At 56.0% G+C, this 26,637-nt stretch overlaps 2 protein-coding genes across 10 annotated transcripts; one reads left to right on the forward strand and one right to left on the reverse strand.

The window, feature by feature from the left end:
- The first annotated feature begins 304 nt into the window (after positions 1-304).
- Positions 305-3,926, forward strand: ZACN (zinc activated ion channel). The gene is made up of 9 exons (XM_045489687.1): positions 305-986; positions 1,072-1,196; positions 1,325-1,369; positions 1,509-1,615; positions 1,841-2,010; positions 2,536-2,660; positions 2,800-3,010; positions 3,125-3,289; positions 3,739-3,926. The coding sequence occupies exons 1-9, from the start codon at positions 890-892 to the stop codon at positions 3,924-3,926; spliced, it is 1,233 nt and encodes a 410-aa protein (XP_045345643.1). The 5' UTR covers positions 305-889.
- A 954-nt stretch (positions 3,927-4,880) lies between these two features.
- Positions 4,881-22,306, reverse strand: EXOC7 (exocyst complex component 7). Of its 9 annotated transcripts, XM_045489678.1 has the most exons (21): positions 22,153-22,288; positions 21,893-21,958; positions 20,584-20,768; positions 20,288-20,393; positions 17,665-17,887; positions 15,215-15,382; positions 12,700-12,792; positions 11,714-11,782; positions 10,652-10,797; positions 10,233-10,385; positions 9,884-9,982; positions 9,514-9,576; positions 9,190-9,256; positions 8,484-8,522; positions 7,719-7,784; positions 7,304-7,424; positions 6,977-7,072; positions 5,787-5,850; positions 5,537-5,578; positions 5,295-5,428; positions 4,881-5,055 (listed from the first exon to the last, which is right to left on the reverse strand). In XM_045489678.1, exons 1-21 carry the CDS (start codon positions 22,210-22,212, stop codon positions 4,953-4,955), a joined length of 2,163 nt encoding a protein of 720 aa, XP_045345634.1. In that variant the 5' UTR covers positions 22,213-22,288; the 3' UTR covers positions 4,881-4,952. The 9 variants fall into 9 exon arrangements, with proteins under 9 accessions (XP_045345634.1, XP_045345637.1, XP_045345636.1 ...); XM_045489681.1 differs by lacking the exon at positions 12,700-12,792; XM_045489680.1 differs by lacking the exon at positions 11,714-11,782.
- Between the last annotated feature and the right edge of the window lie 4,331 nt (positions 22,307-26,637).

A 26,637-nucleotide genomic window follows, 5' to 3' on the forward strand; every position in this document is an offset into this window, starting at 1 on the left:
GACAGTGTGTTCCTAGTAACGCTCCTAAGCCAGCAAGTGTGTGTGTGTGTGTGTGTGTGTGTGTGTGTGGCGGGGGCGGGGGAGGTCCCTCCCTGCTCCCAGCCTTCTGGGGCTCCTTCCCAGTGTCCGCAGACTGATCAGTGCCTACTTTCAGCCTTGGGGTTTCGTTCTGTCTGGGGTCAAGTCTCCGGCAGCTAGGTATTTCTTCTGGGCCAGGGAAGGCGCCCCTCACCCGCCGTGCTCTAGGGTACCCAGGAGCAGTTCTAAGGCACTGCTGGGGGCAGGCTGAGAATTGCATGGAATGCCACAGGGCTTTGCTGGGGATCTAACCTCTACCTGCCCAGGGTTTGCCCCTCTCTTGGAGTTCTTGAGCCTTTCGAGGCTTTTTACACGGAACCGGTTCAGTGTTTGAGGAGAGGCAAGAAAACTCCCAAGGATGTACGTATCTCATGGTGTTAATTGCAGGGCACTTTGGCAAAGGCTCGAATACTTAACCAGCCAGGCACCCGCTTGCAAAAAGGCAGGGAAGACCCGTGGCGTCTGCCCGGATTGGAAGGACTAGGTCAAGGGGGAAGGCGGGAGGGGGAATCTGTGCTTACCCACTCCCCTTGGCTATCTCTGAAGGGGACAGCTGATTCTAGGTGATGGAAATGGAGTGGGGCAGGGAAGCCGAGGCAGGTGCAGGATGGGTGGGGCTGGATCCTGTGCTTTGTCTTCAGGTGTTTGCGGAACCCGGGTTGGGGGTGGGAGGGTGCTGACTCCAAGGCCCCAGAGCCCTTGCACAGAGCAGCTGCCTGCCTGACTGCCCAGTCCCCCAGCAAAACAACTGAAATAGAGGCAGCAGTTTAGATCCCGTGGCTCCATCCAGCCTTCCACGCAGCCACTGAAGATGGCCCTGCAGCTCCTGCTCCACGTGGCCTTCCTCAGGCTCAGCGCCACCGCCGGGCCCTCGGTCCAGGGGCGGGACTTTAGAACACCGGCAGTTGGTAGGTGGAGAGAGCAAAGTCGTTTAAGCTTTGGGATTTCGACCCCAGGGCACCCACCCAAATGACCTCCACCTCCGTTCTTCAGCCTGGCCATCCTACTTCGACCTCAACTGGCCCCAGGAGGTTCAGGAAACCATCCAGATTCCGAACAATGGGAGCGCGCCCCTGCTCGTGGACGTGCGGGTGTTTGTGTCCAACGTGTTTAACGTGGTAAGTGTCCTCAGGCCACGGAGGGAGCAGGTGCTGGGTGCCCAGTGGGGCGATGGGTGGGGTCTCTTGCCTTCTTTTGTCCCATAGCACCCAGCCCCAGGTGACACACTGCCCTGCCACTTCCTCAGGACATCCTGCGGTACACACTGTCCTCCATGCTGCTGCTTCGGCTGGTGAGCGCCCAGGGGCTGGGAAGGTGGGATGGGAGGACCGTCTCTTCGTCCAGCTCAGGAGTACCAGCCTTCATCAAACTGCCCGGGGGCCTGTGTGTCTATGGGAGCGGGAGCCTTAGTGGCTTCTTTGTGTCCCCAGTCCTGGCTGGACACTCGCCTGGCCTGGAATGCGAGTGTGCGCCCACGGCGTGCAGTCACACTGCCCTGGGACTCACTCTGGACTCCAGGACTCACCATCCAGGAGGCGTAAGTGAGGTGGGAGTTCTTGTGCCAGGAAGCCCTCCTTAGGGACTATCCCCCTCCTGGTGGCTCTGCCGGGCCACAGGTGCACCTCACTGCCCCATGTCCCCCTCACCCTTCTGGAACCCAGATGGCAGCAGAGGGCAGCTGGGCTACGCTGGGGTCTCCCCCACGTCCCCCTTCTGAGAAGGGGCTGAGCCTCTGGCTGTGTGTCTTCCCCGTGCCCAACAGGCTCTGGGTGGACTGGCAGGGTCAGAGCCCGAGGGCCCGAGTGGACCCCGACGGCCACGTTGACCTGTACTTGACCCTCACCACCGAGACCAACTGTGATTTTGAGCTCCTCCACTTCCCCAGGGACCAGAGCGACTGCAACCTCAGCTTCTACGCTCTCGGAAACACTGGTGCTGATGGGACAGGAGCTGGGGGGAGGGGGGAGCCTCTGGCCTTCTGCCGACATCCACCCGACACAGACACGGGGGGCAGCCGGCCTGTGCTCACACCAGTCTAGGGGAGCTGAAGAGATCCTAGAACAGAGCATGCTTCTCACCTGTACCTCCCAAACGGCAGCCCACCTCCCAGCTCTCCCCTGCTCTGGCTGCAGCCCCCTTTAGTCTCCCCTCAGCTACCCCAGCGCAGCTGCCCTCAACGGCCAGGGCCAAACCGCAGTGTCCGGGCCACTCTGATGGAGCCCAGAGACCTAGGTTGCTGCAGCCTTATTCCTGGAAGCATTCCGAAGGCGTAGTCACCCAGTAAAATATCCCACGGACCCAAGGGTGACATCCAGCTTGGCCCAGAAACCCCACCCCTTGCCTCACCACCCCCCCCCCCCCGACTCCAGCTAGTCCCTGCACCTTTGCTCCCGAGAGAGATTCGGGGACAGGGGTACCTCCTTCCTACTTGGCCACTCTCACCCTCACCCCTTCCAGCCCTGGAGCTGGAGTTCCGGGCACACGCGGTGAACGAGATTGTGAGCGTCAAGAGGGAATACGTAGTTCGGGATCTGAAAACCCAAGTCCCACCCCAGCAGCTGGTGCCCTGCTTCCAGGTGACGGTGAGTCGCGGCGCGGCTGACAGAGGGCTGATGGGGGCGTCACGCGTGCAGTCGGAGGCCATGGTGTCACCGTGCAAGTGCCCAAGCCCCCCTGTACACCCCCTCCTCCCCCCCAAAGCCCCAACTTCCTTCCTACCAGCTGCGCCTGCAGAACACAGCGCTGAAGGCCATCATAGCTCTGCTGGTACCCGGGGAGGCCCTGCTGTTGGCTGACATGTGCGGGGGGCTACTGCCCCTCCAGGCCACCGAGCGCATTGCCTACAAGGTGACCCTGCTGCTGGGCTACCTGGTCTTCCACTCCTCCCTGGTGCAGGCCCTGCCCAGCTCCTCCTCCTGCAACCCACTGCTCAGTAAGTCCCGCGCCCCTCCCCCGGCCCTGGGCTGCGGTGGGCCTCTGCTCAGCTTCCTGGGCGCAGAGGTGCAGGCCTGGCCTTGACCTGCCCACCCCGCCCTCCTGCCCCCAGTTTACTACTTCACTGTGCTGCTGCTGCTGCTCTTTGCCAGCACCATGGAGACCGTGCTGCTGGCCGCGCTGCTGGCCCGGGGCGACCTCAGGGCCAAGAGCGGCCCCAGCCCAACCCCTAGAGTGGAGCAGCACGGTCACGGGGACTCAGAGCCAAATCCTGAAGGTGGGCAGGAGCCCCTTCCTGGAACGGGGTAGAGGGAGGAATAAGGGTAGGAGTGGGTGTGACAGGGCAGGGCCGGGAGGCCCCACACCCAGGGCTGAGGCGGGGGTCACTAGGCTGGCGGCTCCGCGCATTTACTCTGCTAGCTCCACGGTCCCTGGGCTCCACCGTGTCCGTCCTTGGAAGACGCGGGTCTGGAGCAGGGAGCCAGGTTAGCTTCCGTAAGGGCCCAGGTGACTTCAAACTCCCGGAGATAGCCCTATGCCTCTAGGAGCCTGTTTCTGCAGCTCAAGATGGCCTGGAATGGGCCAGACCCCAATATTCATTAGCTGTAAATCTAAGGAAGGCACAGATACAGGCGGACGGCCCGCAGGGTTCACTCTTCTGCTCCGAGCCGGCATGTTGGGCGAGCCCCGAAAAACACCGCCTTTTCCTGCATCTCCCCCCACCAGGAGCCCCCAGAGTGAAGGGGTCGAGAAGGAGCCGGGCCGAGGCTGCCGACCACGTCTTCTTCCTGGTGTATGTGGTGGGTGTAGTGTGCAGCCAGTTTTTCTTCATCGGGCTCTGGATGTGGGCGACGTGCAAGTCTGACCCAGCTCCCGGCAAGGCCGTGCCCCATGGCGGGCAGCCCAGGCTGTGACAGCTCAGGGCCCGGGGCTGCGCACCCAGGGGAAGGGCCATGACAGCGTCTCTGGAGAAAGGAGGAGGTCGACTCTTCTCCGAAGCCCGGAGGATCCCAGGCCACCCTGAGTTCTCCCTTCTGATAGCCGTGAAAGCAGAGCGTGAAATAAACCCGTCATCACCCAAGTGATGTGTGCACGTGCACCTCAAGCATCTGTCTTCCCTGAACTGGCTACTCATTCCTGCGCTGTGCGGGTGGGGCCGACACCTGCACACAACCCCTACCATGCTCCTGAACTTCTCACCACTGTGCACCAGGCATCTGGCCCCCATTTCTGCGACTACTGCTGTTGGGCCTTGGGCCAGGAGGCCCTGGGCACCAGGAGACAGGGGCCTGAGTCAGGCCACATAGGGTAGCCAGGCTTCTCAGAACTCCTTCTGCAGGGTGCTGGACCCTAGAGACCACGGAGAGAGGGCACTCCCACTCCAGTCACCTGGGGGATGCCTAGGAGGCAGAACACCCCGACTTCCGGGCTGTGGGTGAGGGGGAATACGTTTTCTGCACCGAATCCACGAGTGGGTCGGTCCTGCTGGTTTTTTCGCCACGCCCTCTGGCTGCGCTGTGGCCTGCCCCTCACTGGGCCCTACCGACATTTCTGGGCTCAAGGGGGCGTTTCTCCACCCCCAGCTCTGAACTGGGCCAGAGGTGGGCTATTCACTCTCCTGCTCTCGTACACATGAGGCAGCTGTGGCTATAGGCCTTGGTCTTTCTTCTTGTCCTTTCCTGTCTGGAAGCTAGCATGTGGCCCAGGGAGGCTCAGGGTCACGAAACCTAAGGTGTGAGGGAACCCCAGGGGGCTCCAGGAAGAAATGCAAACCAGGACCCCAGGGCTCGGGGACAGGGCGCCGGGCTGGGGAAGGGGTGGAAAAAGGCCCCTGGCCCCCAAGGATGTCAAACTCACCAGGCCCAGAGGCAAGTTAACACTGGTTTATCTGTCCAATAACATGGCTGACCTGGCAGAGCCAGGCAGGAGCAGTAGCAGGCTCAGGCAGAGGTGTCAAAGAGGCGCTCGATCATGTCGCCCACCTGTTCCACGCGGTACTTGATGTACTTCTCAGGGTTCTTGGTGAAGGGCACGCTGCCATACCTGACCAGGCACTGAGGTCAGGAGGCAGGCTAGCAACCCCCCAGGTCGGTCTCAACCTAAGGCACTCCTGACAGGGCGCCCCTGAGTGACGTCCCCGTCTGCCCCCCAGCAAAGCCCAGGGCGCCGGCTCTGCCACCCACACCCCCCAGCCCCTCCGTGGTTTTTTGGAAGGAGAGCAGAGACCCAGCGAGGGGAAGCGAGGGGCGTAGGGCTGGGAAGGTGGGGACCGGAGGGCTCACCTGTGCAGAAAGGCCCCATAGGTCTCCCTGACGATGTTTTTCTGAGCTTGGCGAATCTTGTCTCTCTGCTCCGTGTCAGGAATAGCCCAGGCCTTCTGGATTTTGCACAATTCTTCAAGGCCATCGTTGAAGCCCTGGCCAGCAAAAAGGTGGAGATAGAAGCGACCGAGACACAAAGACTCTGGGTCTGTGTCCCTGCCACAGCAGCGGGAAGCAGTGGAGGGGGGAGGACCCCAGCTCACCTTGAACCGCTCCTTGATCATCTGCCGCTCCTTGTCCCTCAGCTGGGGGTGGTGAGAGAGGGCAGAGAAAGCGTCCCTTAGAGCAGAGCCGCCCTGCCACTGGCTCCTTCCCCAGACACCTGAGCCTGGCCTTTTCTCCCGCTGCCCTTTGCTCGTCCCGGCGGGATGCTTGTCCATTTTTCACCCAGAGACGTGACAACAAGTATCACATCTGCTGGACAGCCCTTCCCAGCCCGGGCCTTCCACCCACCTTGACTCCTGGTTGGAATACAGGTAGATTCTTCTCAGCGATGTAGTCAGTCACCTTTAACCAGCTGCCAGGAGGGGAGAGAAGCAGAAGGCAGAGAAGGGACAGCTTCAGGCTGCTGCTGCTTCCCAGGGGCTGGTTTGGGGTGTGTGTGTGTGTGTGTGTGTGTGTGTTTAATGTTCATTCATATTTGAGAGAGAGACAGAGTGTAAGCTGTCAGCACAGAGTCCGAGGCAAGGCTTGAACCCACGAGCTGTAAAATCATGACCTGAGCCGAAGTCGGATGCTTAACTGATTGAGCCACCCAGGCGCCCCTGGTTTGTTTTGCTTTTTAAAATTTTTTTTTTTTCAACGTTTATTTATTTTTGGGACAGAGAGAGACAGAGCATGAACGGGGGAGGGGCAGAGAGAGAGGGAGACACAGAATCGGAAACAGGCTCCAGGCTCTGAGCCATCAGCCCAGAGCCCGACGCGGGGCTCGAACTCACGGACCGCGAGATCGTGACCTGGCTGAAGTCGGACGCTTAACCGACTGCGCTACCCAGGCGCCCCTAAATCTCTTGATCTACTGAGTGAGGGGGAGGTCAGCAATCAATTGGGGTCACAACTAAGCAGAACACAACTGAGATTTTTCCTGGGAAAAAGAAAACGTTCAAGCTGCTTGCTTTTAAGAACAAGAAACGGAATTCAATACGTTGAACAGATACAACCAGCTACGCTCACGTCGATTTCACGGAGCATAAGGGTGGAGAAGCAGATGAGAAAGAAAGGAGGAAGCAGAGGACAAAGGAAGGAGGGAGACCACTCACGGAAAGAAACACGCAAAAGGAGACCCGCAAACCCAAGAGGAGCAGGGAGGAGGAGCAGAAGGGGTGCCTCAGAGCAAGGCTCTGCCAGTTCAAGAGCTCTCGCAAACTCGCTCTTTGCCTGGCCTCACATCCCCTTTCGATCCTTCTCAGCCTGCAGCCCTGGCAGCCCACCCTCCGGGAAGGTTGGCCACAGCAGCCCTGAGGACAAGGGCTGCGGTAGGGGAGGCGGCTTCCCTCTCCACCCTGCCAGCGTGGTTAAATAGCAAGTGGCGGACTGGGACTGGGTCCACAGGGGAGCGTGTCCCCGTGACTGACCCCACTCTGCCTGAAGCTCGGATAGGAAGAGGGGGTAAGGGGAGGGCGTGGGGCGGGGGGGGGGCCCACCTGCGCTGGTAGGTCTGGATCTGCTGCTCGATGTGCTCCCGGTAGGAGCGCTCGGCAGTCTTCTGGGTCACGGCCACCAGCTGGATCAGCTCGGATCTGGGGCAGGAGCAGGGAGAGAGCAGAGGGGACGGGATCGGCTCTCAGGGCCCAAAGGTGGCCGGCCTCCGCGGCAGCACTGGTGGGGCGTGTCTCACACCGCTCCAGGTCCTGGGGCCACAAGGGGCAAGGCCCTGCCTCCCCGCCTGTCCAGGCAGAGGGCACAGGCTGCCCCGCGAGGGTGGGCAGGGGACCGGGGAGAGATATACACCGGCACCTGCCGCCACTCACTTCTCCAGGGCCTTGAGGATGTAGTTGTAGTTGTTGTGCAGGAAGATGGCACTCAGAGCCGGGTCCTCATACACCTTGGACTTGCTCAGCAAGTTCAACTGCAGGTTGCCCAGGACTTTACCTGCACAGGGAAGGACGTGGCTACATCCACCATGGCAGTCTGACCAAAACGACCCAACCCCTGGGCCACGAACCGGCTCCTACCCCTCGTCCTTGTCCCTCCCAACTCCAGACTCCACAAGCGTCGGGGGCCCCCTGCCCGCCCGGCCCCTCTGCCCCTAAATCGGAGGTTGGGTTACGATCCCAAAGGCCAAGGGTGCCCAGGAGTGGACCGCCAGTAGCAGGAGAGCACGAAAGAAGGAAGAGGCGGCGGATATGGGGGCGGGGGGCTCCTGGCCGGCCAGACCGCACTCACAGATATACGTGCTCAGCAGGCGCTTGCTGAACTCAGAGCTGTAGCTGGTGGCTGAGGAACTGGTCTCTGGGAGAGGAGAAGGGCAGTTACTGCACTGGTGGCAGCAGCCAGGACCCTCTCCGGCCTTCCCTCGGCCCCAGGAGCCACTGTGGAAACCCTGGGAGGGGCCCTGAGCCTTCCTTGGGTAGACTGGGCGTGGAGGCGCTCGGGGCAGAGCTGGGTGTCTGCGCAGCCGCTGGGCTCCCGCCTGCTGCAGGGAGCCCTCCCTCAGACTCTTCCTGGAGCCCAGGGCCAGCCCCTCTGCGGTGACAGGGTGGCATGGTGAACGAGCTGGACTGTGATCAGCAGGAAGGCTGGCAGGACAGAAGTGGGACACCCCGTGCCCCCCCAGCCCCGACACGTGCTGGGTGCTGTCTACAAAGCCCACCTATCCCATTTGTGGGCTCCCCACGGCCTCTGCCCCTTCTCCCCCACTTCCCACAACCCCCTCTACACAGCCCCTCTGAACAAGCAGAAGGCCAGCGGGGAGGGGGTGGACAGGGAGGGAGGGGGCGCACAGGTGCTGGACTAGCCTGGAGGGGGCACTCAGGGTGTCGCTTGAATAAGCTAAGGGACAGAAAGTGGCCCTGTGGGGAGCTGAGACCATTAGGAGTGCCCCGAAGACACCCATGTCCCCTCCGACCCCCACTCCCCAGTAGGTCCTGAGTCTGTCCAGGGGCCTCTGTCCCCCATGGGGCTACACAGGGGCAGGATGGTGCTGCTTACCTCGGGGGTCTAAAGGAATATTGTATGTGTCCCCGAGAACTACGGAGTGAAAGGCAGTGCACTCAGAGGGGGAGGGGGAGAGACAAAGAAGGAAGAAAGACGCAAAGTGCAAACACAGGTTAGAAACCGTGTCCCCAAGTCAAGCAGACCCCTCCCTGTGACAGCCAGAACACAGACACTGGACCCCTGAAGGCAAGGGAGCATGCAGCGAAGTGGGGGTACGCAGAACCGCAGGCCAGAGGCCGCTCCTGGCTCCTCGCCCCGAAAACGGACAGAGGGGGAGGGCCCGGGGGCCCCAACACATCGGGTTGGTTCTTGGTGCTCAGAAATGCCAACCTCCCCAGCTCCAGTGCCAGGGCAGTGATCAGCGGGTAGACACCAGGCCGGCCCTGAGACGCCAGCCCACAGAACGGTCAGCTGTGTGGGACTAACTGGGAGGACAGGCGAACACAAAAGCAGGTGGAGAAATGCGGAAGGAGGGGCGAGCCAGGCAGGGCATCTCCGACCCAGGGAGTGCCACTCTCCAGAGCCAGGAGGGCAGAAGGAGCAAGAAGGGGGGGAGGCTGGGACAGGAAAGGCACAGTCAAACCCCACTCCACAGGGCTGGAGGAAATCTCTTTCGGAGGTGGCCGGTAACCCCTGTGTTTCCAGACAGAGGGAGGAGTGGGGTATGGGGTAGGGGGCCCCACTGGGAGGTACCGAGTACCTTGGGAGGCCAGCATGGCACCAGCCGTCTCCTGGAAGTCCAGGAGCTGCTGTAGGAAGAGGATGGCCTGTTTGGGGAAGAAAGAGGGTCAAGGGCAGGACCTAAAGGTCAGATTACCTCCCAAACGCATCCCCTCGGACCATTCCAGGGCAAATGCCGGGCCAGGGGTCTGCCCAGGGAGTAGGGTGGTCGCAAGCCTCCTGCCCTGAATGAACTAGTCTACTGGAGACGCCAAGTACTTTGCCATGCATCCTGCCACCAGCATGCAGCTCTGGGCCACCCTAGGCCCCCTTCCCTCTCCAGGCGACCTGGGGCAGCACCTACGTTGCTCGTGAGCTCATGCACGGTGCCATCCTTGGGCATGTTGTATTCCTTGTCCGGGTCATTCTGTGGAAAAAATAGCCCAACTTCCAGAACCTGCTCCCAAGGCCTCGCCTCCCACCCCCCCCCCCCCCCCCGCCCCCAAGCCCCAGGCGGCCCGCTCTTGGTGCCACCTCCTGGCAGACAGGTGTCAGGACACCCATCAGACACAAAGGCGAGCAAGACAAGTGGGGCAGGAGCTTCACCCCTTGGGGGCTCAGGAGCCCCCTGGGAGAGAAAGGGAGGCCAGTGGGTGCTGACAGGAAGCAGGCCCCTGGTGGTCCTGCCCACAGCCCCTAGGGCAGCGGTGGCAGCAGCGGAGAGCAGACAGCACCTTGATGTTGTCAGCAAAGTCTTCCAGTGCCTTGGCTCCGACGGTCTCCATGGAGGTGATGAGGCCGGCCAGCTTATTCTTGGTGCTGGCGGCCGTTCCCTAAGGACGCAAACACGGAGCAGTGGAACCCAGCTCCTTGCCAGCTGTTTCCCTGCCCCTCACCCCAGCGCCTCCCCTCTTGTCCGGTCACCCCGTGAGTGTCTCCACGTGCCCAGGGCCCCTCTGAAGCTGCTTCCACTCACCCTGCGAGCAGAGGTGTTAGGGCGGAGAAGGCGACTCCCTCGGGAGACTGCACCAGGCGGCAGGATCCCTCCTCCCCATGTCCCCAGGGGGTTTCCTACCCGCATACCTGGAGCACTTGGTCAAACTCTGGCTTGGTCTGCTTGAGGTGCCGCAGGATGGGGAAGACGGTGAGCACGGCAGAGAAGTCGTGTCGGATGATGGCTTTCCGGGCAGCAGACACGATGTTCTCTCCTTCCAGCATCAGCCCATCCAGCGCATCCTGAGAGAGTGGGGCGAGGGCACAGCTCACAGAGGCGCAGGGAGGTGAGAGCTGGCTCCCCGGGGTGGTAAGGGCTCCCGGAGAGGGGTGGGGGAAGACGGCATGCCCCGCAGAGGCAGCCGGCAATGGGGAGGCGCCCCAGACGCGGTGGTGGCTATGATGAAGGCTAAGGACGACAGATCTGGCCCAGACTCAAGCTTCTGCAGTGACAGCTTTTGCTGGGGCATCTGGTCAGGCCCCGGGAGCAGGGTGGGGCGGGGCAGGACCTGGATCAGGGAGTCAAAGGTCTTTTTCTGATGGTGCTCGGGGATGATGTCCATCAGCAGCTGGTACTCGCTCTGGGCCAGCTTGACGAAGGCGCTGACGCAGTGAATGTAGGCGTCGGTCTCCACGTCCAGCGTGTCGTCTCTCCCTGGGGGGACAGCAGTGCCCCTGAGCGGCTGGTCTGGAGGCAGCCATTCTCCCTGCAGGGCGTGGGGGGGGGGGGTGTGTGGGAATGGGTCTCCCCAGCTCCTGGCCTGTAGCCCAGGCCAGCAGCACATGGGAAAGAGGTAGACCGTTCTGGCAGAAAGCTGAGAGGGCTCTAGCAGGCCTGACCGGTTCAAGGGGAAAAACAGGGCTGAATCCAGCCTTTGTCCTGGCTTCACTTTCAGCTCTGCCGGACAGTATTTATGTCCCAGAGCATCAGGTCCTCGAGGTGGTGGGGAGACGGATAAACGGATGCAGAGGCAAGAGCCCTAAATCAGCTTCCTGGCTAAGGTACACCTGACCCCAGGACTGAGGATGGGGTGGGTGAGCAGCAGTGCCCACCCGTCTGAGAAAATGCTGGGCCACTGAAGGCAGTTATCAGCCCAGCCAGACCTTCTGGAATGTCTCAGGCAGCGGTGGGCCATGGGCTATGAGACTAGCTGGCATGGGATCAACCTCTGAGAAAAGGTGATGTGAGTCCCAGAAAGGGAGGGCTCCCTGCCGGTCAGCTGCCCCAGGAGGAGACCCGGCCCCGCTACTGGAGGCTGGGACAGGGGCACCTGCAGGCAACCTGGTCCTATCAGCAAACGAACGGGCTCCGAGTCAGAGCTGTGGAGCTGTTGTTGGAGTCAGATGTCAGGGCTCCCTGCCCTGCGGGGAGCCACCTTCCAAGTAGCAGCAGCTTCTCCCCTTGGCCCAGGCCCTGAGAGCCAGGCATGCACTCCCATCTGGAGAGAGGCAAGGAGACCTAGTGCCCAAAAGACAGACTTGAGAGAGAGAGACAGAGAGGCAGATAGGCCTGGCTCATCCTCAGAGCAGAGCCCTCCTCGGCTGCCCTCGGGCTGGGCTGCAGTACTCACCAGCCAGCGGCCCGTGCTTGTCGTTCAGGGCCTCCGACAGGTGCTTAACTCGGAAATCATGCTCGTGACCTAGCGAGATGTCGGCCGCACAGACGCGAGCAGCGTTTATCCGGGGGCCGGGTGGGCTGCCCCTCGGGGCCAGGGAAGAAGCCCTCCATCTCCCGGGTGGGGTGTGAGATGGGGTGCAGGGGAAGGGGTGCCGGAGTGGGCTCTGAGCCCCTCCTCTGCCTGGGACCACGTTGGGAACAGCCGTTTCAAGCCTGACTTGCAGTGGCCCAGACAGTCCTTGAGAGCTGCTTCTCCAAGCCCTGAGGCCAGAGAAAGCCTACGGGACCACCAAGCTCTGAAGAGCTTCTGACAGCTGCAGAGGGTCTGATGCTTGGCCCCAGGGGGTTTATCGACCTCACCCTATCGGGGAGAGAGACTCAGCTAGAGAAATGTCACTGCGGTGTGAATGGGACAGCCTTCTTCTGTTTCCCAGGGTTATTCTTTCAAAGGAGGGTCAGGTCCACCAGGGCAGGGCTGTCCTTCCTCTGACAGGAGACAAGGAGGGACATGACCTACAGGCTGCCCATCCCCCTTGTGGCTCTCACTCCACTTTCTAAAGCTGGGGAAGGAGGGGGTGGCCCGGAGGCCGAGGCCAGCTTGGTCCTGCCACTGCTGGTCTGAGCGTGAAAGGGCTGCCCACGACAAAGAACTTGCTCTGAGTTCAAATAGGAGACAAGGACAGAGACAGGGAGGGGAGGGAGTAGGAAGCCTCAGGGAGGGCAGAGCTGCCGGCAGCCAGACAGGACCAGGCCGAGGCCGTGAAAGCTGCCCCTGTGCCAGCTGGGACGAGTGGCGCCAGGGACTTGCTGTTCCCGCCCCCTGCTTCCCTCTCCAGGACTCTCCCGCGGCCCTCCTGGGGGCTTGGAGGCTCTGCCCTGCCACGAGAGTGGACACATGGTGGAGGAGGAGGGAACAGGAGAGGAACACAGAGTGATTACCTTCCAGAGGAATGAGGTTAGAGCCCCCCTTTTTCCCATCTAGACCATGCTGGGAATACTGTTTCAGAAGGTTCTGAGCCTTACGGATCGTCCCTGTCACCAGAGCCACACAGAGAGGAGATAAGAGGACCTAGGAAATGAGTGAGAGAAAACAGCAGCGGCCCTCCACCTGCCCCCCGCCCTGAGCCCCACACCCGGACCCCCCGACAGTGAGCATGCCCACACGCCATCTCTCCAGCAGGCCCCTTCCCAGGACCACCGGAGACGCTGCAGATGGGCAGGAAGGAACAGACACGGGTCGCTCTCCACACGGGGCTCCTGATTCTGCTACTGACCCTCATCGTTCTGGATCGAGTGCTTTTTAGAAAGTGCAGCGGGTGAAGGAGAGGAGATGGGCAAAGATCCATCAGGGGAAGCCAAAAATAAAAAATACTACTGAGTGGCATTTAAGTCAGAATAAACCAGGGCTCAGGACGGAGGACTTGGTGACAAGGCTCTCACACCCAGAGGGCACAGCCAGGTTGGCAAAGCCTGGGGACCCCTGGAGGCCAGCAGGCCCAAGGCCCGGCCTGAAACCCCAGGCAGAGTCCCCAGCCCCAGGCATGCTCAGTGTTGGGATGTGGCTAAACAGAGGTCAACAGAAAACAGAACCCGGGAGTTGGTGAGACAGCACTGAGCTTCCTGGGACAGCAATGCCCAAGACGCAAGGCTTGGAGACCCTGAGGCAGCCTGGCCCCGTGCACCAAAGCCACCTGAACCCCCAAAGCAATGGGAAAAAAACTCAGAAGCTAGGATTGGGGGGGGGGGGGCGGTTAACAGAAGCCATGGCACAGAGCCAGAGGGAGGGCAGTAGAAAGGGTGTGTGCTCTTGGCATGGGGGGAAAAAACAACAGTTAGTATCACAAGTGAAAACAACAACGAAAACAAAACTGCAGTGCCTACAGCCTCCAGGGTCGGCCACCTCTGCGGGAATGAGACATCTCAGGGCAGAAAATGCGGGCAAATGAAATAGCTTTTAAAATGGACGAGGACAGCTCCCTCGATAATGAAATGCACTGGGAGGGGGGACGAGGTCCTCGTAGCTAACTCTGGTCCATCTTCCCTGGAGACTCCTGTGTCCCCCCACCCCCTCCCATGTCTCTGAACAGAGTGAGGCGGCTTGGGTCCTGGCAGCCCCCTCCCCAAAAAAGCTGGAGGAAAAGGAGCCAGGTCTGGAGTGGCTCATTTCTTTCTGTTTGTACCACATCACAATTAGCTACTAATGACCAGGTTCAGGGCCTCAGCTCAGCATCTGTCTCCCTGTGCTCTCCCCATTCGGCAAGCGGTCCTGCTAATGAGCGAATCAGATTCCTGCCCCACAACAGACCAGGAACAGATGGGCTTGCAGACAGGCCTCGAGGAGCCTAGATAGCACGCTGCCACGGGTGTGGACGGGGGACGCTGATCGGGCAGCCGCCAAACCCATCAGGCACCCAATTACCACAGAGACGCTGAGGCTGGTATTAAATTACCGACCAACTGAGGCCTCCCTGCTCCTCTCCTCTGAGCCAGGAATTGACGTCCCAGAGGCCCGATTCCCTAGTTTCCAACATGGGTCCTAACCTACTGGCGGCTGACAAGTCTGGAAACCCCACAGCAACTGCAGGGATCCTCACAGCCAGAGTTTGCTTCTGGGGCCCATAAGCCAAGGACAGATTAGGCCCACTGTGAGCCCCGGCATGGCCAGCCAGCACTCTTGGGCCACTGCAGACCGGGTCCCGGGGCCCCCCCGACGTGGGCCTGTCAGAGAAGAGACAGGGGAAGAGAGCACAGACTGGCCGAGGCAGGCAGCCTCAGAGCCTCGTGCCCACAAAGGCACGGGGATAGATTGAATGTGTGCAGGCAGCTGCAGCCCAGCGGGCTGGCTTAGCACAGTCACTGTTTGGAGCCGGTTTTCTAGGTGACCGCCGGGACAGTCACCCTGGCGGGGAGAAGGCGGCGCATTTCCTGCCGGGGCCACCAGGCCCAGCTTCCCCAGCCCTCTGCTCACTTGGGCCCTGAGGGGCATGGGCAGGTCGGGAAGGAACGCCCTACACACAGCCTGCTGTCACGAGACGGGGGGGTCCCCCAGGTCCCCCAGGCCACACAGGGCACGTGCCTGCCGCCGCAGCTCGGCAGTGTGGGCTAAGGTGGAAGAGGCCCCTGGTTTCACAAGCTTTCTCTCCCTGGTGCCGGTCACGGCAGCCCCTCGCCCTGCGACATCCTAGCCTCTCTTTCAGCCGAGGGCTGCAGCTCTCGGCAGCCTGACACAGCCAGGCTTGCCAAGCTGCGGCTGGCACGTGGGGACGTTTCACCTGGAGCACGGAGCCTCGGTGGACGGGGCTTGCTAGGTGGGTAGACACCTGCTCTCTGCCCTGGGTACCTACGGTCAGGGGTCACCGTGAAGACAGGCCCTGGAGGACCAACACTGCTAACTCCAGGGCGGCCGAAAGCAAGGCAGGTCCCACGCGGCCTTCTGGCTGGGGCAGGGGCTCACCTGGCCTCTTGGTGGGCTTCTTGGTGGGCGTGTCTTTCCTCTTGTTGGGGATAGCAGGGGAGTAGGGCACCCCGGAGGAACAACTGCTCTTCCGGAAGTGTTCCTTCAGGCCCTTGAGGGAGCGGTCCAGCTGGCTGGAGCGAATCTGGTAGTAGACATTCATGAAATCTGGGGAGAGACGGGGCGACAGCGCTGTGGCAGGTCCCTGCCTCTGCCCTGCCATGGGACCCTCTCTCCCCACTCCATGCAGCGTGCAGGGCAGCAACAGAGCTCACTGTTTCTGCCCGCTAACCCGTTTGTAGCACCTGCTGTGGCTCCCAGCCACCCACATAGCCTGATCCCAAATCAGCCTGTCTTTAATTTTTTTTTTTTTAACGTTTATTTATTTTTGAAGGAGACAGAGACAGAGCGCGAGTGGGGGAGGGGCAGAGAGAGAGGGAGACACAGAATCCGAAGCGGGCTCCAGGCTCCGAGCCGTCAGCCCAGAGCCCGACGCGGGGCTCGAACTCACGAACCGCGAGATCGTGACCTGAGCCGAAGTCGGACGCTGAGCCGACTGAGCCACCCAGGCACCCCATCAGGCTGTCTTTAGAAAAGGAAAATATCCCCCAGAAAAACCGATGATTACGTTTCAAAGCTACGTTTTTTTTTAGATAAAAAATAGAAAACTAACATCCAGATTCACCTTGGTAAGGGGACAAAGGACGTGAGCAATTGACAGGAGGCAAAGAGACAACGGAATGTCTTGGTGAACGAAAAACACGCTCTATCTTTAGCTGTTAATGAGGTGCAAATTAAAAAAAAAAAAAAAAAAAAAAAGGACTGTGACAGCCCTAGATGAGATAAATGAAGTTAATGAAGACCGTCGTGGGACTGTCAACTGGCCCCACTGACCTGGAGAGGAGCTCACAATGGCAGAAGGTTACAGATCTGTTTGGGCACTTCTATCCAATAATTGCGTTTTTGAGAAAACGCCCAACAACTCCCTACGTGAGAAAAGCAATCCAGGGGCGCCTGGGTGGCTCAGTCGGTTAAGCGTCCGACTTCGGCTCAGGTCACGATCTCGCGGTCCGTGAGTTCGAGCCCCGCATCGGGCTCTGTGCTGACGGCTCAGAGCCTGGAGCCTGCTTCCGATTCTGTGTCTCCCTCTCTCTCTGCCCCTCCCCCGTTCATGCTCTGTCTCTCTGTCTCAAAAATAAATAAATGTTAAAAAAAAAAAAGAAAAAAAAAAAGAAAAGCAATCCACACAAGTATGCTTACTGCAGCACTATTTATCAATACCAGAAAACGGGAACATCCAAAAACTCGAGTGAGCAAGGAAACACGCCATGGTACATTTCAGCAGGCCCCAACAAATGGGTCACGAGGAGCCCCGATGTAAAAAGTGGGCCAAAGCACAGAGGCTCTGGCTGAAGGGTGCTGAGGGGTCTGGAGGCTATGCACTGGCCTCCCTCTTCTCCCCGGAGAGCCCCTAAAAATGCCCCGCCGACCCCGAGGCCCCCCAAAGTGCAGCTTATGAGCCATGATGGGTTCACAAGGTAACCACCTGTAGCCCTGAGACCTGTCACCACGCAGTCCGTGAAGGAAGGAGAGGGTAACAGTAATGCACACTGACAGCGTGTGTGTATATGCTAACAAATAGAAGGAGGGCTTGGGGGGGCTAAAAAACCTTAAAATTGAATATTCGTTGGAGTTTTTCTTTTCTAAAATTTCTGCTTGACTCAAGATTTTTTTTTTTTTTTTTTTTTAAATTCTAGTACCGGCTAAAGAAACGATGTTACCACCATACCGCAGAACATATGCAACTGTTAAAAAGGACAAAGGCTTTCCGCACTACTTGAAGTCTTTGTGACTGGGGGGCGCCTGGGTGGCTTAATCAGTTAAACGTCCGACTTCGGCTCAGGTCGTGATCTTGCAGTTCACGGGTTCGAGCCTCGCACTGGGCCCTGCACTGACCGCGCGGTAGAGCCTGCCTCAGCTCCTGTCTCCCTCTCTCTCAAAAATAAATAAACATCGGGGCGCCTGGGTGGCGCAATCGGTTGAGTGTCCGACCCTTGGTTTCGGCTCAGGTCATGATCTCGCAGTTCATGAGCTCAAGTCCCGTGCGCTGACAGGGCAGACCCTGCTTGGGATTCTCTCCCTCTCTCTCTGCCCCTACACCACTTGCTCGCTCTCTCTCTCTTTGAATAAATAAGTAAACTTTAAAAAAATAAACATCGGAATCTTCATAACTAATCAAAAAAGTAAAGAAATAGGAGATTAAGGTATATAAAGAAAAGCCTGAATTTGGCTACATTCACAATTTGACACGTAAACTGTAGATCATTGCTCATGTGTGATTTCCTACTAACCTCCTTTTTATTAAAAAAAACAAAATCCAGATGGATTAAAGAAATAAACGGGGAAAAAAAATCCCACTCCGTCTGGCCTTGTCACCGGGGCCCTCTCACCTTGGTTGCGGCCGTATTCCACCAGCCAGCGGGAGATGCGGATCACATCCTGGAGCACTCCCTCGGGCAGGTGCTCCAGGGGCACCTCCTCCTGGACCTCCAGCTCGTCCTCACCGCTGATCAGATCCAGGATGAGCACAGGGGAGACAACCTTACTGTGCCTGGTCATCAGGCTGCGGAACTCGGACTCCAGAGACTCCTTCCCCCGCTCAAACAGCAGTTTCTAGGGGGACAAGGGAAGGAAGGAAGGGAGAGGGTTTGAGGCGGCTTCGGCATTCAGCTGGCCCCTCCTCTGCCTTCACTTCCCTTAACCCCGAGAAGAAAGACCATGAAGCCCCCCCTTGCTTATGTCTTTGCCTCGTGTTCTCTCAAAGTGTAATTTCACGGGTGAAACTCAAAGTTTTATAAGATGCCGGTGCTTCACAAATATTGGCTGACTGTTTTCTCACTGAGCCATTAATGTGTCCTCTTGTCAGAAAATGGTTTGCAGGGGCGCCTGGGTGGCTCAGCCGGTTAAGCGTCCGACTTCGGCTCAGGTCATGATCTCACGGGTTCATGAGTTCGAGCCCTGCATCGGGCTACGCACTGTCAGTGCAGAGCCTGTTTGGGACTCTCTCTCCTCCCTCTCTCTTTGGCCCTCCCCCGCTTGCGTTCTCTCAGAATAAGTAAATTTAAAAAGAAAAAAAAAGAAGAAGAAGAAAATGGTTTGCAAAAGAAAAAAATAGATCAATTGAACAATGTCAAACGAAAAACTTCTGGGCTGCAAAGGACACCATCAAAAAAGTGGAAAAACAGGGGTGCCTGGGTGGCTCAGTCAGTTGGGCGTCCGACTTCGGCTCAGGTCACGATCTTGCGGTCTGTGAGTTCGAGCCCCGCATCGGGCTCTGAGCTGACAGCTCAGAGCCTGGAGCCTGTTTCGGATTCTGTGTCTCCCTCTCTCTCTGACCCTCCCCTGCTCATGGTCTGTCTCTCTCTGTCTCAAAAATAAATAAATGTTAAAAAAAATTAAAAAAAAAAAGAGTGGAAAAACAACCCACAGGATGAGAGAAAACATCTGCAAATTATATATCTGATAAGGAACAGATACCCAGAACATCCAAGAGAAGAGAAAACATGTGTCCACGCAAAGAGTGTACATGAGGGTTCACAGCAATGCTACTCATAGTAGCCAAAAAACGGAGAGTCCATCAAGTGGAGAACGGAGAACCAGAAGAATGTGGGCCATCCACACAATTCGGTATTATTCAGCCAGACCCAGGACTGAACACTGACATGCAACACTATGTGCATGAACCTTGAAAACATTATGCTAAGTGAAAGGCAGACACAAAAGGTCACATATTATACGACCCTATGCACATCAGAAGCCTGGAAGAGACAAATCTGGAGAAAGAGAGCACAGACCAGTGACTCGCAGAAGCTGGGTGAATGGGAAGAGGGGTGGAGGGGCATGGCCGCCAGTGGGTTCGGGGTTCCTGTTCGGGTGATCAAAGTGTTCTCAAATCGGTCCCAGGGACGTCGTGCAACTCTGTGATTATACCAGAACCAGTGAACTGCATACTTTAAGTGAGCAAACGTTATGGTATGTGAACTGTATCTCAATAAAGATGTTTCAAAAACGAGAGAGGAGGGGCACCTGGGTGGCTCAGTCGGGTGGGCATCCGACTTTGGCTCAGGTCATAATTTCGCGGTTTGTGGGTTCGAGCCCTGCACTGGGCTCTGTACTGACAGCTCAGCGCCTGGAGCCTGCTTCGGATTCTGTGTCTCCCTCTCTCTCTGCCCTTCCCCTGCTCATGCTCTGTCTCTCTCTCAAAAATAAGAAACATTAAAAAAAAATTTAAAGGCAAATTTTATATTATGTTTTTTTTTTTTTTTTGCCATAGCAGAAAAAACACAAATGCATGTATAAAGATCAAATGTTAAATTTATGGGGCGCCTGGGTGGCTCCGTTGGTTGAACCCCCGACTCTTGATTTTGGCTCAGGTCATGATCCCAAGGTCGTGGCATCGAGGCCTGCATTGGGCTCCTTGCTGAGCAAGGAGCCTGCTTAATATTGTCTCTCCCCCTCTCCTTCTCCCCCTCTCCCCAACTTGCGTTTGCGCACTCTCTCTCTCTAATAAAAAAATAAGTATAAGAATAAAACATATTTATATTTGATATGTAATTTATAGTTCAGTCAAATTATAAAAACGTACTAAAAATGTGTTATCTATAATTCCTGAGGCAGAAATCTTTTTTTTTTTTTTTTAATTTTTTTTTTTTTTTCAACTTTTATTTATTTTTGGGACAGAGAGAGACAGAGCATGAACGGGGGAGGGGCAGAGAGAGAGGGAGACACAGAATCGGAAACAGGCTCCAGGCTCTGAGCCATCAGCCCAGAGCCCGACGCGGGGCTCGAACTCACGGACTGCGAGATCGTGACCTGGCTGAAGTCGGACGCTTAACCGACTGCGCCACCCAGGCGCCCCTGAGGCAGAAATCTTAATGCCTACAGTATACATATTGTATTACCCGCTACTCTTTCTTCCATATGTTCTCTTTTAAGCTGGTCCAGTGTCCCTCGTGAGACCAGGACAGGGGCTGGTGTCCCCAAACCTCCCACATCAGCCCGCGGGCCCCTCACCACTTTGTTGAGCTCTGGGCTGTCTGGGCTATTGTCCTGGAAATATTCCACCGCCTTCTGAATCTTGGCCATGCTCCCCAGATACTCTTCCAGCCTGCCTGTGGGGCTGTGAAGGAGAAGAGGTGCATTAGCTTGGGCAGTGGAAGATGAAAAGGAACGACCACGTGAATGGTATTTGGAAGAGAAGAGAATTAGCACAGAGAATTCCAGGCTCAAATATTCAAGCCCTCCTTTCTAAAGCCTAGGGTCACTGGCCCAAGAGGTGTTAGCCATGTGACCCTCTGGCCCTAGCTCACCCCTCCCTGATGATTTTCTCAGTGTCACTGGCCACATGGTAGTAGCTGATGACATGGTCCAGGCAGGATAGAGTCTTCTCAACATTCTCCTGCAGCCGCTGCAGGTTCTCGGTCTGCTTGTGCACAGGGATGATGGAATTCTCCAGCTTCATAAGGCGGCTCTCAAAGGAGGACAGGATAGATACCTGCGGAGGGCAGCCCAGTCTCAGGACTCAGGGTTGTCCCCGGACTGCTTCTACCCACCCACGGGGTCTTTGGCATTTGCTGCCTTTTCTCTGGCTTTCTAGATAATAAAGTCCATGAGGGAAGGGAGAGGGCGTACCTGTTCACCACTGTACCCCCAGCACCCCCCATGTGCAGAGCACAGAGGAGGCGGTCCAGATAAACTGGATGAAGTTTGATTTGAGGGCAGGCCAAGCATCAAATGAACTCCTTCTAAGGTAATCACCCCAGGATGGCTTCCCTTCCACCCTCTGAAGCCAAATCTCAATTTCACCTTCTCTCTGAAGCTTTCCTAGATCGAACGGGAAGTGGTTTCATACAGAGTAGCCTCCAATGCATTGCTCGTACCTTCAAAACCCTCTCTCTCTAAGGGCGAATCTCATTAAATAAGGACTAGAACTTTATGATTGTGTTACTTAACACATACCCAAGTTTGTATCTACTCAATTTGAGCTTTCCCAGTCTCTTCTAGAAATAAGGAAGGAAACTCGTATTTGTTGAACACCTATTGTAGACCAGGTACTATGCGAGATGCATTCCCATTGGCTCCTATGACCTTCACAGCCACTTTGGGAGGCTGGCATCATCTCTTAGTAGACGAGTTAACTAAAGGTCAGAATTACCTGTCAGGAGCCACACACACATAAGACGATCTGTCTGATTTCAAAGCTCCATCTACCCCTAAAGCCCTCTGAGGTGAAGGCTGAGTTTACTCTGCCTCCGAATCTCAGGCTAACCTGGTCCTCTGATCATCACTTGAATTGAGGATGACACAGGACCAGTACTACCTAGCCCACGTAAATCAGTCTCGCTAAATGACCAAGGAAGGGGGGAAGGAAGAATGGAGAGCTTGGACAGAAAGCCGAAAAGTCTGCACCAGCAGGGGCTACGGCATCCCCAGTGAAGGGGCGGAAAAGGGGAAGAGAGCTAGATAAGACACCCACACTGTTGCTAGAGAAACCCTCACATTACCACCATCACCGCCCAGGCTCCAACCCTTGGCCTTCTGTACCGTTTCCGCCAGGAAAAGGGCTCTCCCCCAGGGTCTGGAGACCTGTCTGGCTCTCCCACCCGAGGGGTTACTCACCATGTTCTTGGTGAGCTGGTCGCTCTTCTCCAGGCTGTCTCTGATGAAGGACAGCGTCTCTTCCTCCTGGGGGAAGCGGGGGGAGGACATCTCAAGAAGCCGGAGGCTAAAGCAGACCATCGCGTCCCACCTCACGGCCTCGCCCCCAACCCCTTCTCCTCGCAGGGTGTGCTCCCTCCTAGCCCTGTCTCCTCCCTGAGTAGAAGCTCTGACCCGGATCTCGGCCCCTTCCCTCACCTGCTTCCCAGCCCCAGCCTCACCTGCTTCAGCTTGTCCTCGATCTCCCGCCGCCGGGCGGACGCCTCCTGCGGGGGGATCATCGCCTCGGCCCAGCAGCTCCCACTCCCTTGTGCCTGGCCTCTGCGAGCCTTCTCGGCTCCCGTCTGTGCCACACCCACTTCCGCCTTTGGTCCCTCCCCGGGGCGCGCTGGTGGTGCCATGTTGGGAGTGGCAGTCGGAACTGAGCTTGCGCGGAACTAAGTAACGGGCGGGTGCAGGTGGCCATCTTGGGTGTGGCAAGGAGGGTTGCCTGCCTTGTCCGAAAAGGTTCACAAGTGGCGTTGTATTGCGCGCCCGCAGGACGGTGACAGCTCGTTTGCCGTCTTCGTATGCATGCTGACCCTTTGGACAAAGGCCGCTGGGGAAGACCACAAATTTGTTTCCCTAGATCGCATTTTGTGTCCAGGCACCGATATCGCGTTCCCCGCAGACCGCAGCACGAAGCGTGTCACACCGTAGGCCCCGAATGTGTGGCCATTTAATGAACTAGGGGCTTGCGTAGTGGCTTCTTCCTTCGTTCCTACAGTACGCAAAACTTTATGGAGCGGGCCGTGTGTGCAAGCCCCGGACTGGGAGCTGGGGACAGAGTGATCGCTCATGACCCGGGTGTCAGCCATAACCATAATCCTGGCTTGTGTGGGACCGGCCAAATTCCCGGGGCTGGCGGAGTCCTCGGAGCATCCATCCGGGGGCTTGGAGCTTGCGGTCCAAGCCGCACCCTACAGCAGCAGTTTTGGAGAGAGCTCTGGTTTTATTTGTTGGGGGCGGGGGGAGGGGGTTAGGGAGGAACCAAGCTGCGGGTAGAGAAGGGTCTTCTGCTGGGAGCTTACCTAGATCCGGAAAAGGTACAAGGGGGAAGGCTGAAAGATCCGAAACCTGCCTGAGGGATTGAGGCCCAGCATCTTAACTATTATCAGTTAGAGAAAGATGGGCGCCTGTCTGCAGGGATTCAGACCCACAGGGAGCATTTTTCACAGAGGCTTTGGGGCAATGAGATAAGGCTTGGAAGGCTGGCAGGGCCCCTTCTCCAGAGTTCCAAAACAACCTAACTCCTCTGCCCAGAACTTCCCACTAACCACAGCTGCAGGGGCCCTGCGTTCAAGGTCCCTGCAGAGCGCTGGATGTTCTGTATTCACAAGACTCAGCTCCTGCAAAACCTAATGTCACTCCTTCCTCCATCCCTTCCCTGCCCACCCTCCCCTAATCCTTGGGGAGGTAAATGGCTGTGTGGTTTTCCTGCGTTCCTCTACGGACTCAGCATCCAGGCGGAAGGGGACAGACAACAAGGCATGTGCTGGTGGGTGAGAATATTTCAGGATACCAAGCCATAGCATCCCCAAGGTCACCCCAGGACCCACCACATCAAAGAGGAGGGAGGAGGACAAGATGGGACCAAGAGCCCAGAGAGGGATTGGGCAGCACTTCCACTGGGGCAGGAGGACACTTACAAAAGTGGCATTGAAGGAAATCTCCATGAAGCACAGCGCCCTTGCAGATGGGGCAGATAAGAAAACAGATTCATTGTGGAAGGGCACCTGGGATGATTTCACTGAGGTAGTCGTCATGCGATCCTAAGAACTAAGTAACGGGGAAAGTTTAAACAGTGAGGTGCCACAGTACAGAATGAAGGCCAGGAGGGCTACCGTGGAAAAAGCTTTGAGCTCAGCGGAGCAGCCCAGAGGGGCTCCTTCAGCACCTACTTCTCTGAACAGTTCCTAGCCCACAGGAGATGCTCCAGAAAAGTATTGATAACCTCATGCTCTGTAAGTCTTAAGATCCCTGTGGTTGTGAACAAATACCTTGAACTTTGTACAGTACCGTTGCATTTTTGCAAATAAGTTACAGGTGTATATGCTTTTTTGTATTTTCTCAAATCTCCCTAAGTGTACTTTGGTAGCCAGCTATCCTGTACTGAGAGCCCTCTGTTTGCCCATCTCTGTGACAAATACCATCCTGACTCCTTATCTCATCTAATCCTCACAATAAACTTACAAGTCAGGCACAGCTGTTGTCTCCCTTCTGCGGATGAGAGAGGTCAGGTGCACTAAGTCAACACAGCTGGCTGGGCGCGGGGGCAGCTGAGGCGGCTCCCTGCCTCTGCACCGCTGGGTGGCTCAGGAGTGTTGTTTGTTGCCATGCAAAACCGCCAATCTGATTTTCGAGAAAATCCATTGTAAAAAGGAGGTTATGTTTATGACAACCATATCTAGTAAAAGTAGCCAGAATGAAAGACGAGTTTAAATCATTCTCAGCCCGATGTCAGGCGTGTGTTGACAAGCAAACAGTGATTCAGTGAAAGCTGTAATTCACCAGCTATAGTCGGCATGAGCTGCTTTGGCAAAAGTAGCAAGTGGTGTTTTGTTTGGTTACAGACTCAGAAGCCTTGCTTTTCATTCGGAAATTTGTGTGGAACACAAAGGGGGCAATCACAGCCAAGCCCCCCCCCCGCCCCCGTCCACTCAGAGACTCTCTTTCCAGAAGGAAGGAGGGTGGAAGAGCCCTCTCTCCCCCAACAGTGTGTTCTTTAGTTTGGTAGCTTCCTAATTCCAGACTTTGTGCTCTCCCTGAGGAACCAGGTGTAGAATTCCTCCAAACCAATGTTTCCTGGCCCTGTAGTGATACTGAACTTGTGTGTGCCAGGAAATACATGGCTGGCCTTACAGACATTGAAAATATGGTTGATGAGCTGCAAGAAAGACTTCAGGAAAACACAAAGTACTAAAATGGTAAGCAGAGTAGATGGGTGATTCCGTTTCTCTAGTTTCGAAACACAATGAGTTTAAATTACTTTTCTATTAAAACACTTCTAAGAAAACAAATTTTCCTTTTTTCAGTAATGATCAAAAATAGCCCCAAACCATATACTTTTAAAAATCTGTATAGATGTGTACAAATTACCATCCCAAATGGCTGAACTACTCTGTACTTCAGAAGTCAAAAGTTGGTTCTTTCAAAAGAAAATCAATAAAATTGATAACTTCTACCCAGATTAATCAAGGAAAAAAAAGGGAGGACACAAATTACTAACATCAGAAATGAAACAGGGGTCATCATTACTGAGCCCATGGACATTAAGAGGATAATAAGGAATATGATGAAAACTCTATGCTCTGAAATTTAACTTAGTGGAAACAGACCAATTTACCGAAAGACACAGTCTACCAAAACTGATGCAAAGAGAAAGAAATAATCTGAATAGGGCTATATCTGTTAAAGATGCTTAATGAATAATTAAGAAACTTCCAAAACAGAAAGCACCAAGGCCAGATGGGTTCACTGATGAAGTCTACCAAAGATTTAAGGAAGAAATGATACCAATTCTCTACACTCTCTTTCAGAAAATGGAAGCAGAAGAAATACTTCCAAACCCATTCTGGGAGGTCAGCATTACCCTAAAACTAAAACCAGCTAAAGGCATTACAAGAAAGAAAAATTGCAGGGGCATCTGGGCGGCTCAGTTGGTTAAGTGTCCAGCTCTTGATTTTGGTAATGTCATGATCTCGCGGTTCGTGGGTTCGAGCCCCATTTGGGGCTCCACGCTGACAGCACGGGGCCTGCCTTGGGACACTGTCTCCCTCTCTCTCTGCCCCTTGCTCGCTTGCCTGCTATTTTTCTCTCAAAAATAAATAAACATTAAAAAAAAAACCTGCAGAACAATATCTCTCATGAACACAGATGCAACAATACTCAAAATATTAGCAAATCAAATCCAACAATGTATAAAAAGAATTATAACACCACGACTAGGTGGGATTTATTCCAGGTATGAAAGGCTGGTTCAACATTTGAAAGTCAATTGAAGTAATTCATGATATTAAACATATCAAAAGATACAAAAAAAGCATTTGACAAAATCTAACATCCATTTGTGATAAAAAATTTTTCATCAAAAACCTAGGAATGAAGGCGCTTGGGTGGCTCAGTCGGTTAAGCATCCGACTTCAGCTCAGGTCATGATCTCAAGGTTCGGTTTGTGATTTCAAGCCCCACACTGGGCTTTCTGCTGTGAGCGAGGATCCCACTTCTGATCCTCTGTCCCCCTTTCTCTCTGCCCCTCCCCCCTCAAAAATAAATAAGCATTTTAAAAAAATAAAACAAAACCAGGGCTCAGTCAGTTAATCCACCGACTTCAGCTCAGGTCATGATCTCGCAGTTCATGAGTTCGAGTCCTGTGTCAGGCAGGCTCTGTGCTGACAGCTTGGAGCCTGGAGCCTGCTTCCGATTCTGTGTCTCCCTCTCTCTCTGCTCCTCCCCTGCTCATACTCTGAGCCTGTCTCTCTCTCTCAAAAATAAACAAACATTAAAAAAAATTTTTTTAAAGCAACACAACTCTATTGTTCAATACATTCAATACATGTAATGTTTCATATTTCCTTTGGGTCTTTTTTGGTCTTCTCAGAAAAACTTCCTAGGTAGTCTCCATTTTATTTTTAGTTCATTTATTTTAAAATGAACTTTAAAATCAT

The sequence above is a fragment of the Leopardus geoffroyi genome, chromosome E1 (genome assembly GCF_018350155.1).
Source record: "Leopardus geoffroyi isolate Oge1 chromosome E1, O.geoffroyi_Oge1_pat1.0, whole genome shotgun sequence".
Taxonomy (NCBI): domain Eukaryota; kingdom Metazoa; phylum Chordata; class Mammalia; order Carnivora; family Felidae; genus Leopardus; species Leopardus geoffroyi.

Bases quoted from the DNA above. Each gene is read 5' to 3' on its own strand.
- ZACN (XM_045489687.1), top strand. From the start codon at position 890: ATGGCCCTGCAGCTCCTGCTCCACGTGGCCTTCCTCAGGCTCAGCGCC. The intron at 987-1,071 runs GTAGGTGGAGAG...TCCGTTCTTCAG, and splicing joins CTTTAGAACACCGGCAGTTG to CCTGGCCATCCTACTTCGAC. The intron at 1,197-1,324 runs GTAAGTGTCCTC...CCACTTCCTCAG, and splicing joins TGTCCAACGTGTTTAACGTG to GACATCCTGCGGTACACACT.
- EXOC7 (XM_045489678.1), bottom strand. From the start codon at position 22,212: ATGATCCCCCCGCAGGAGGCGTCCGCCCGGCGGCGGGAGATCGAGGAC. The intron at 9,257-9,513 runs GTAGGTGCTGCC...TTCCCCAAACAG, and splicing joins TGCATGAGCTCACGAGCAAC to GCCATCCTCTTCCTACAGCA. The intron at 7,073-7,303 runs GTGAGTGGCGGC...CTCCTGCCCCAG, and splicing joins ATCCTCAAGGCCCTGGAGAA to ATCCGAGCTGATCCAGCTGG.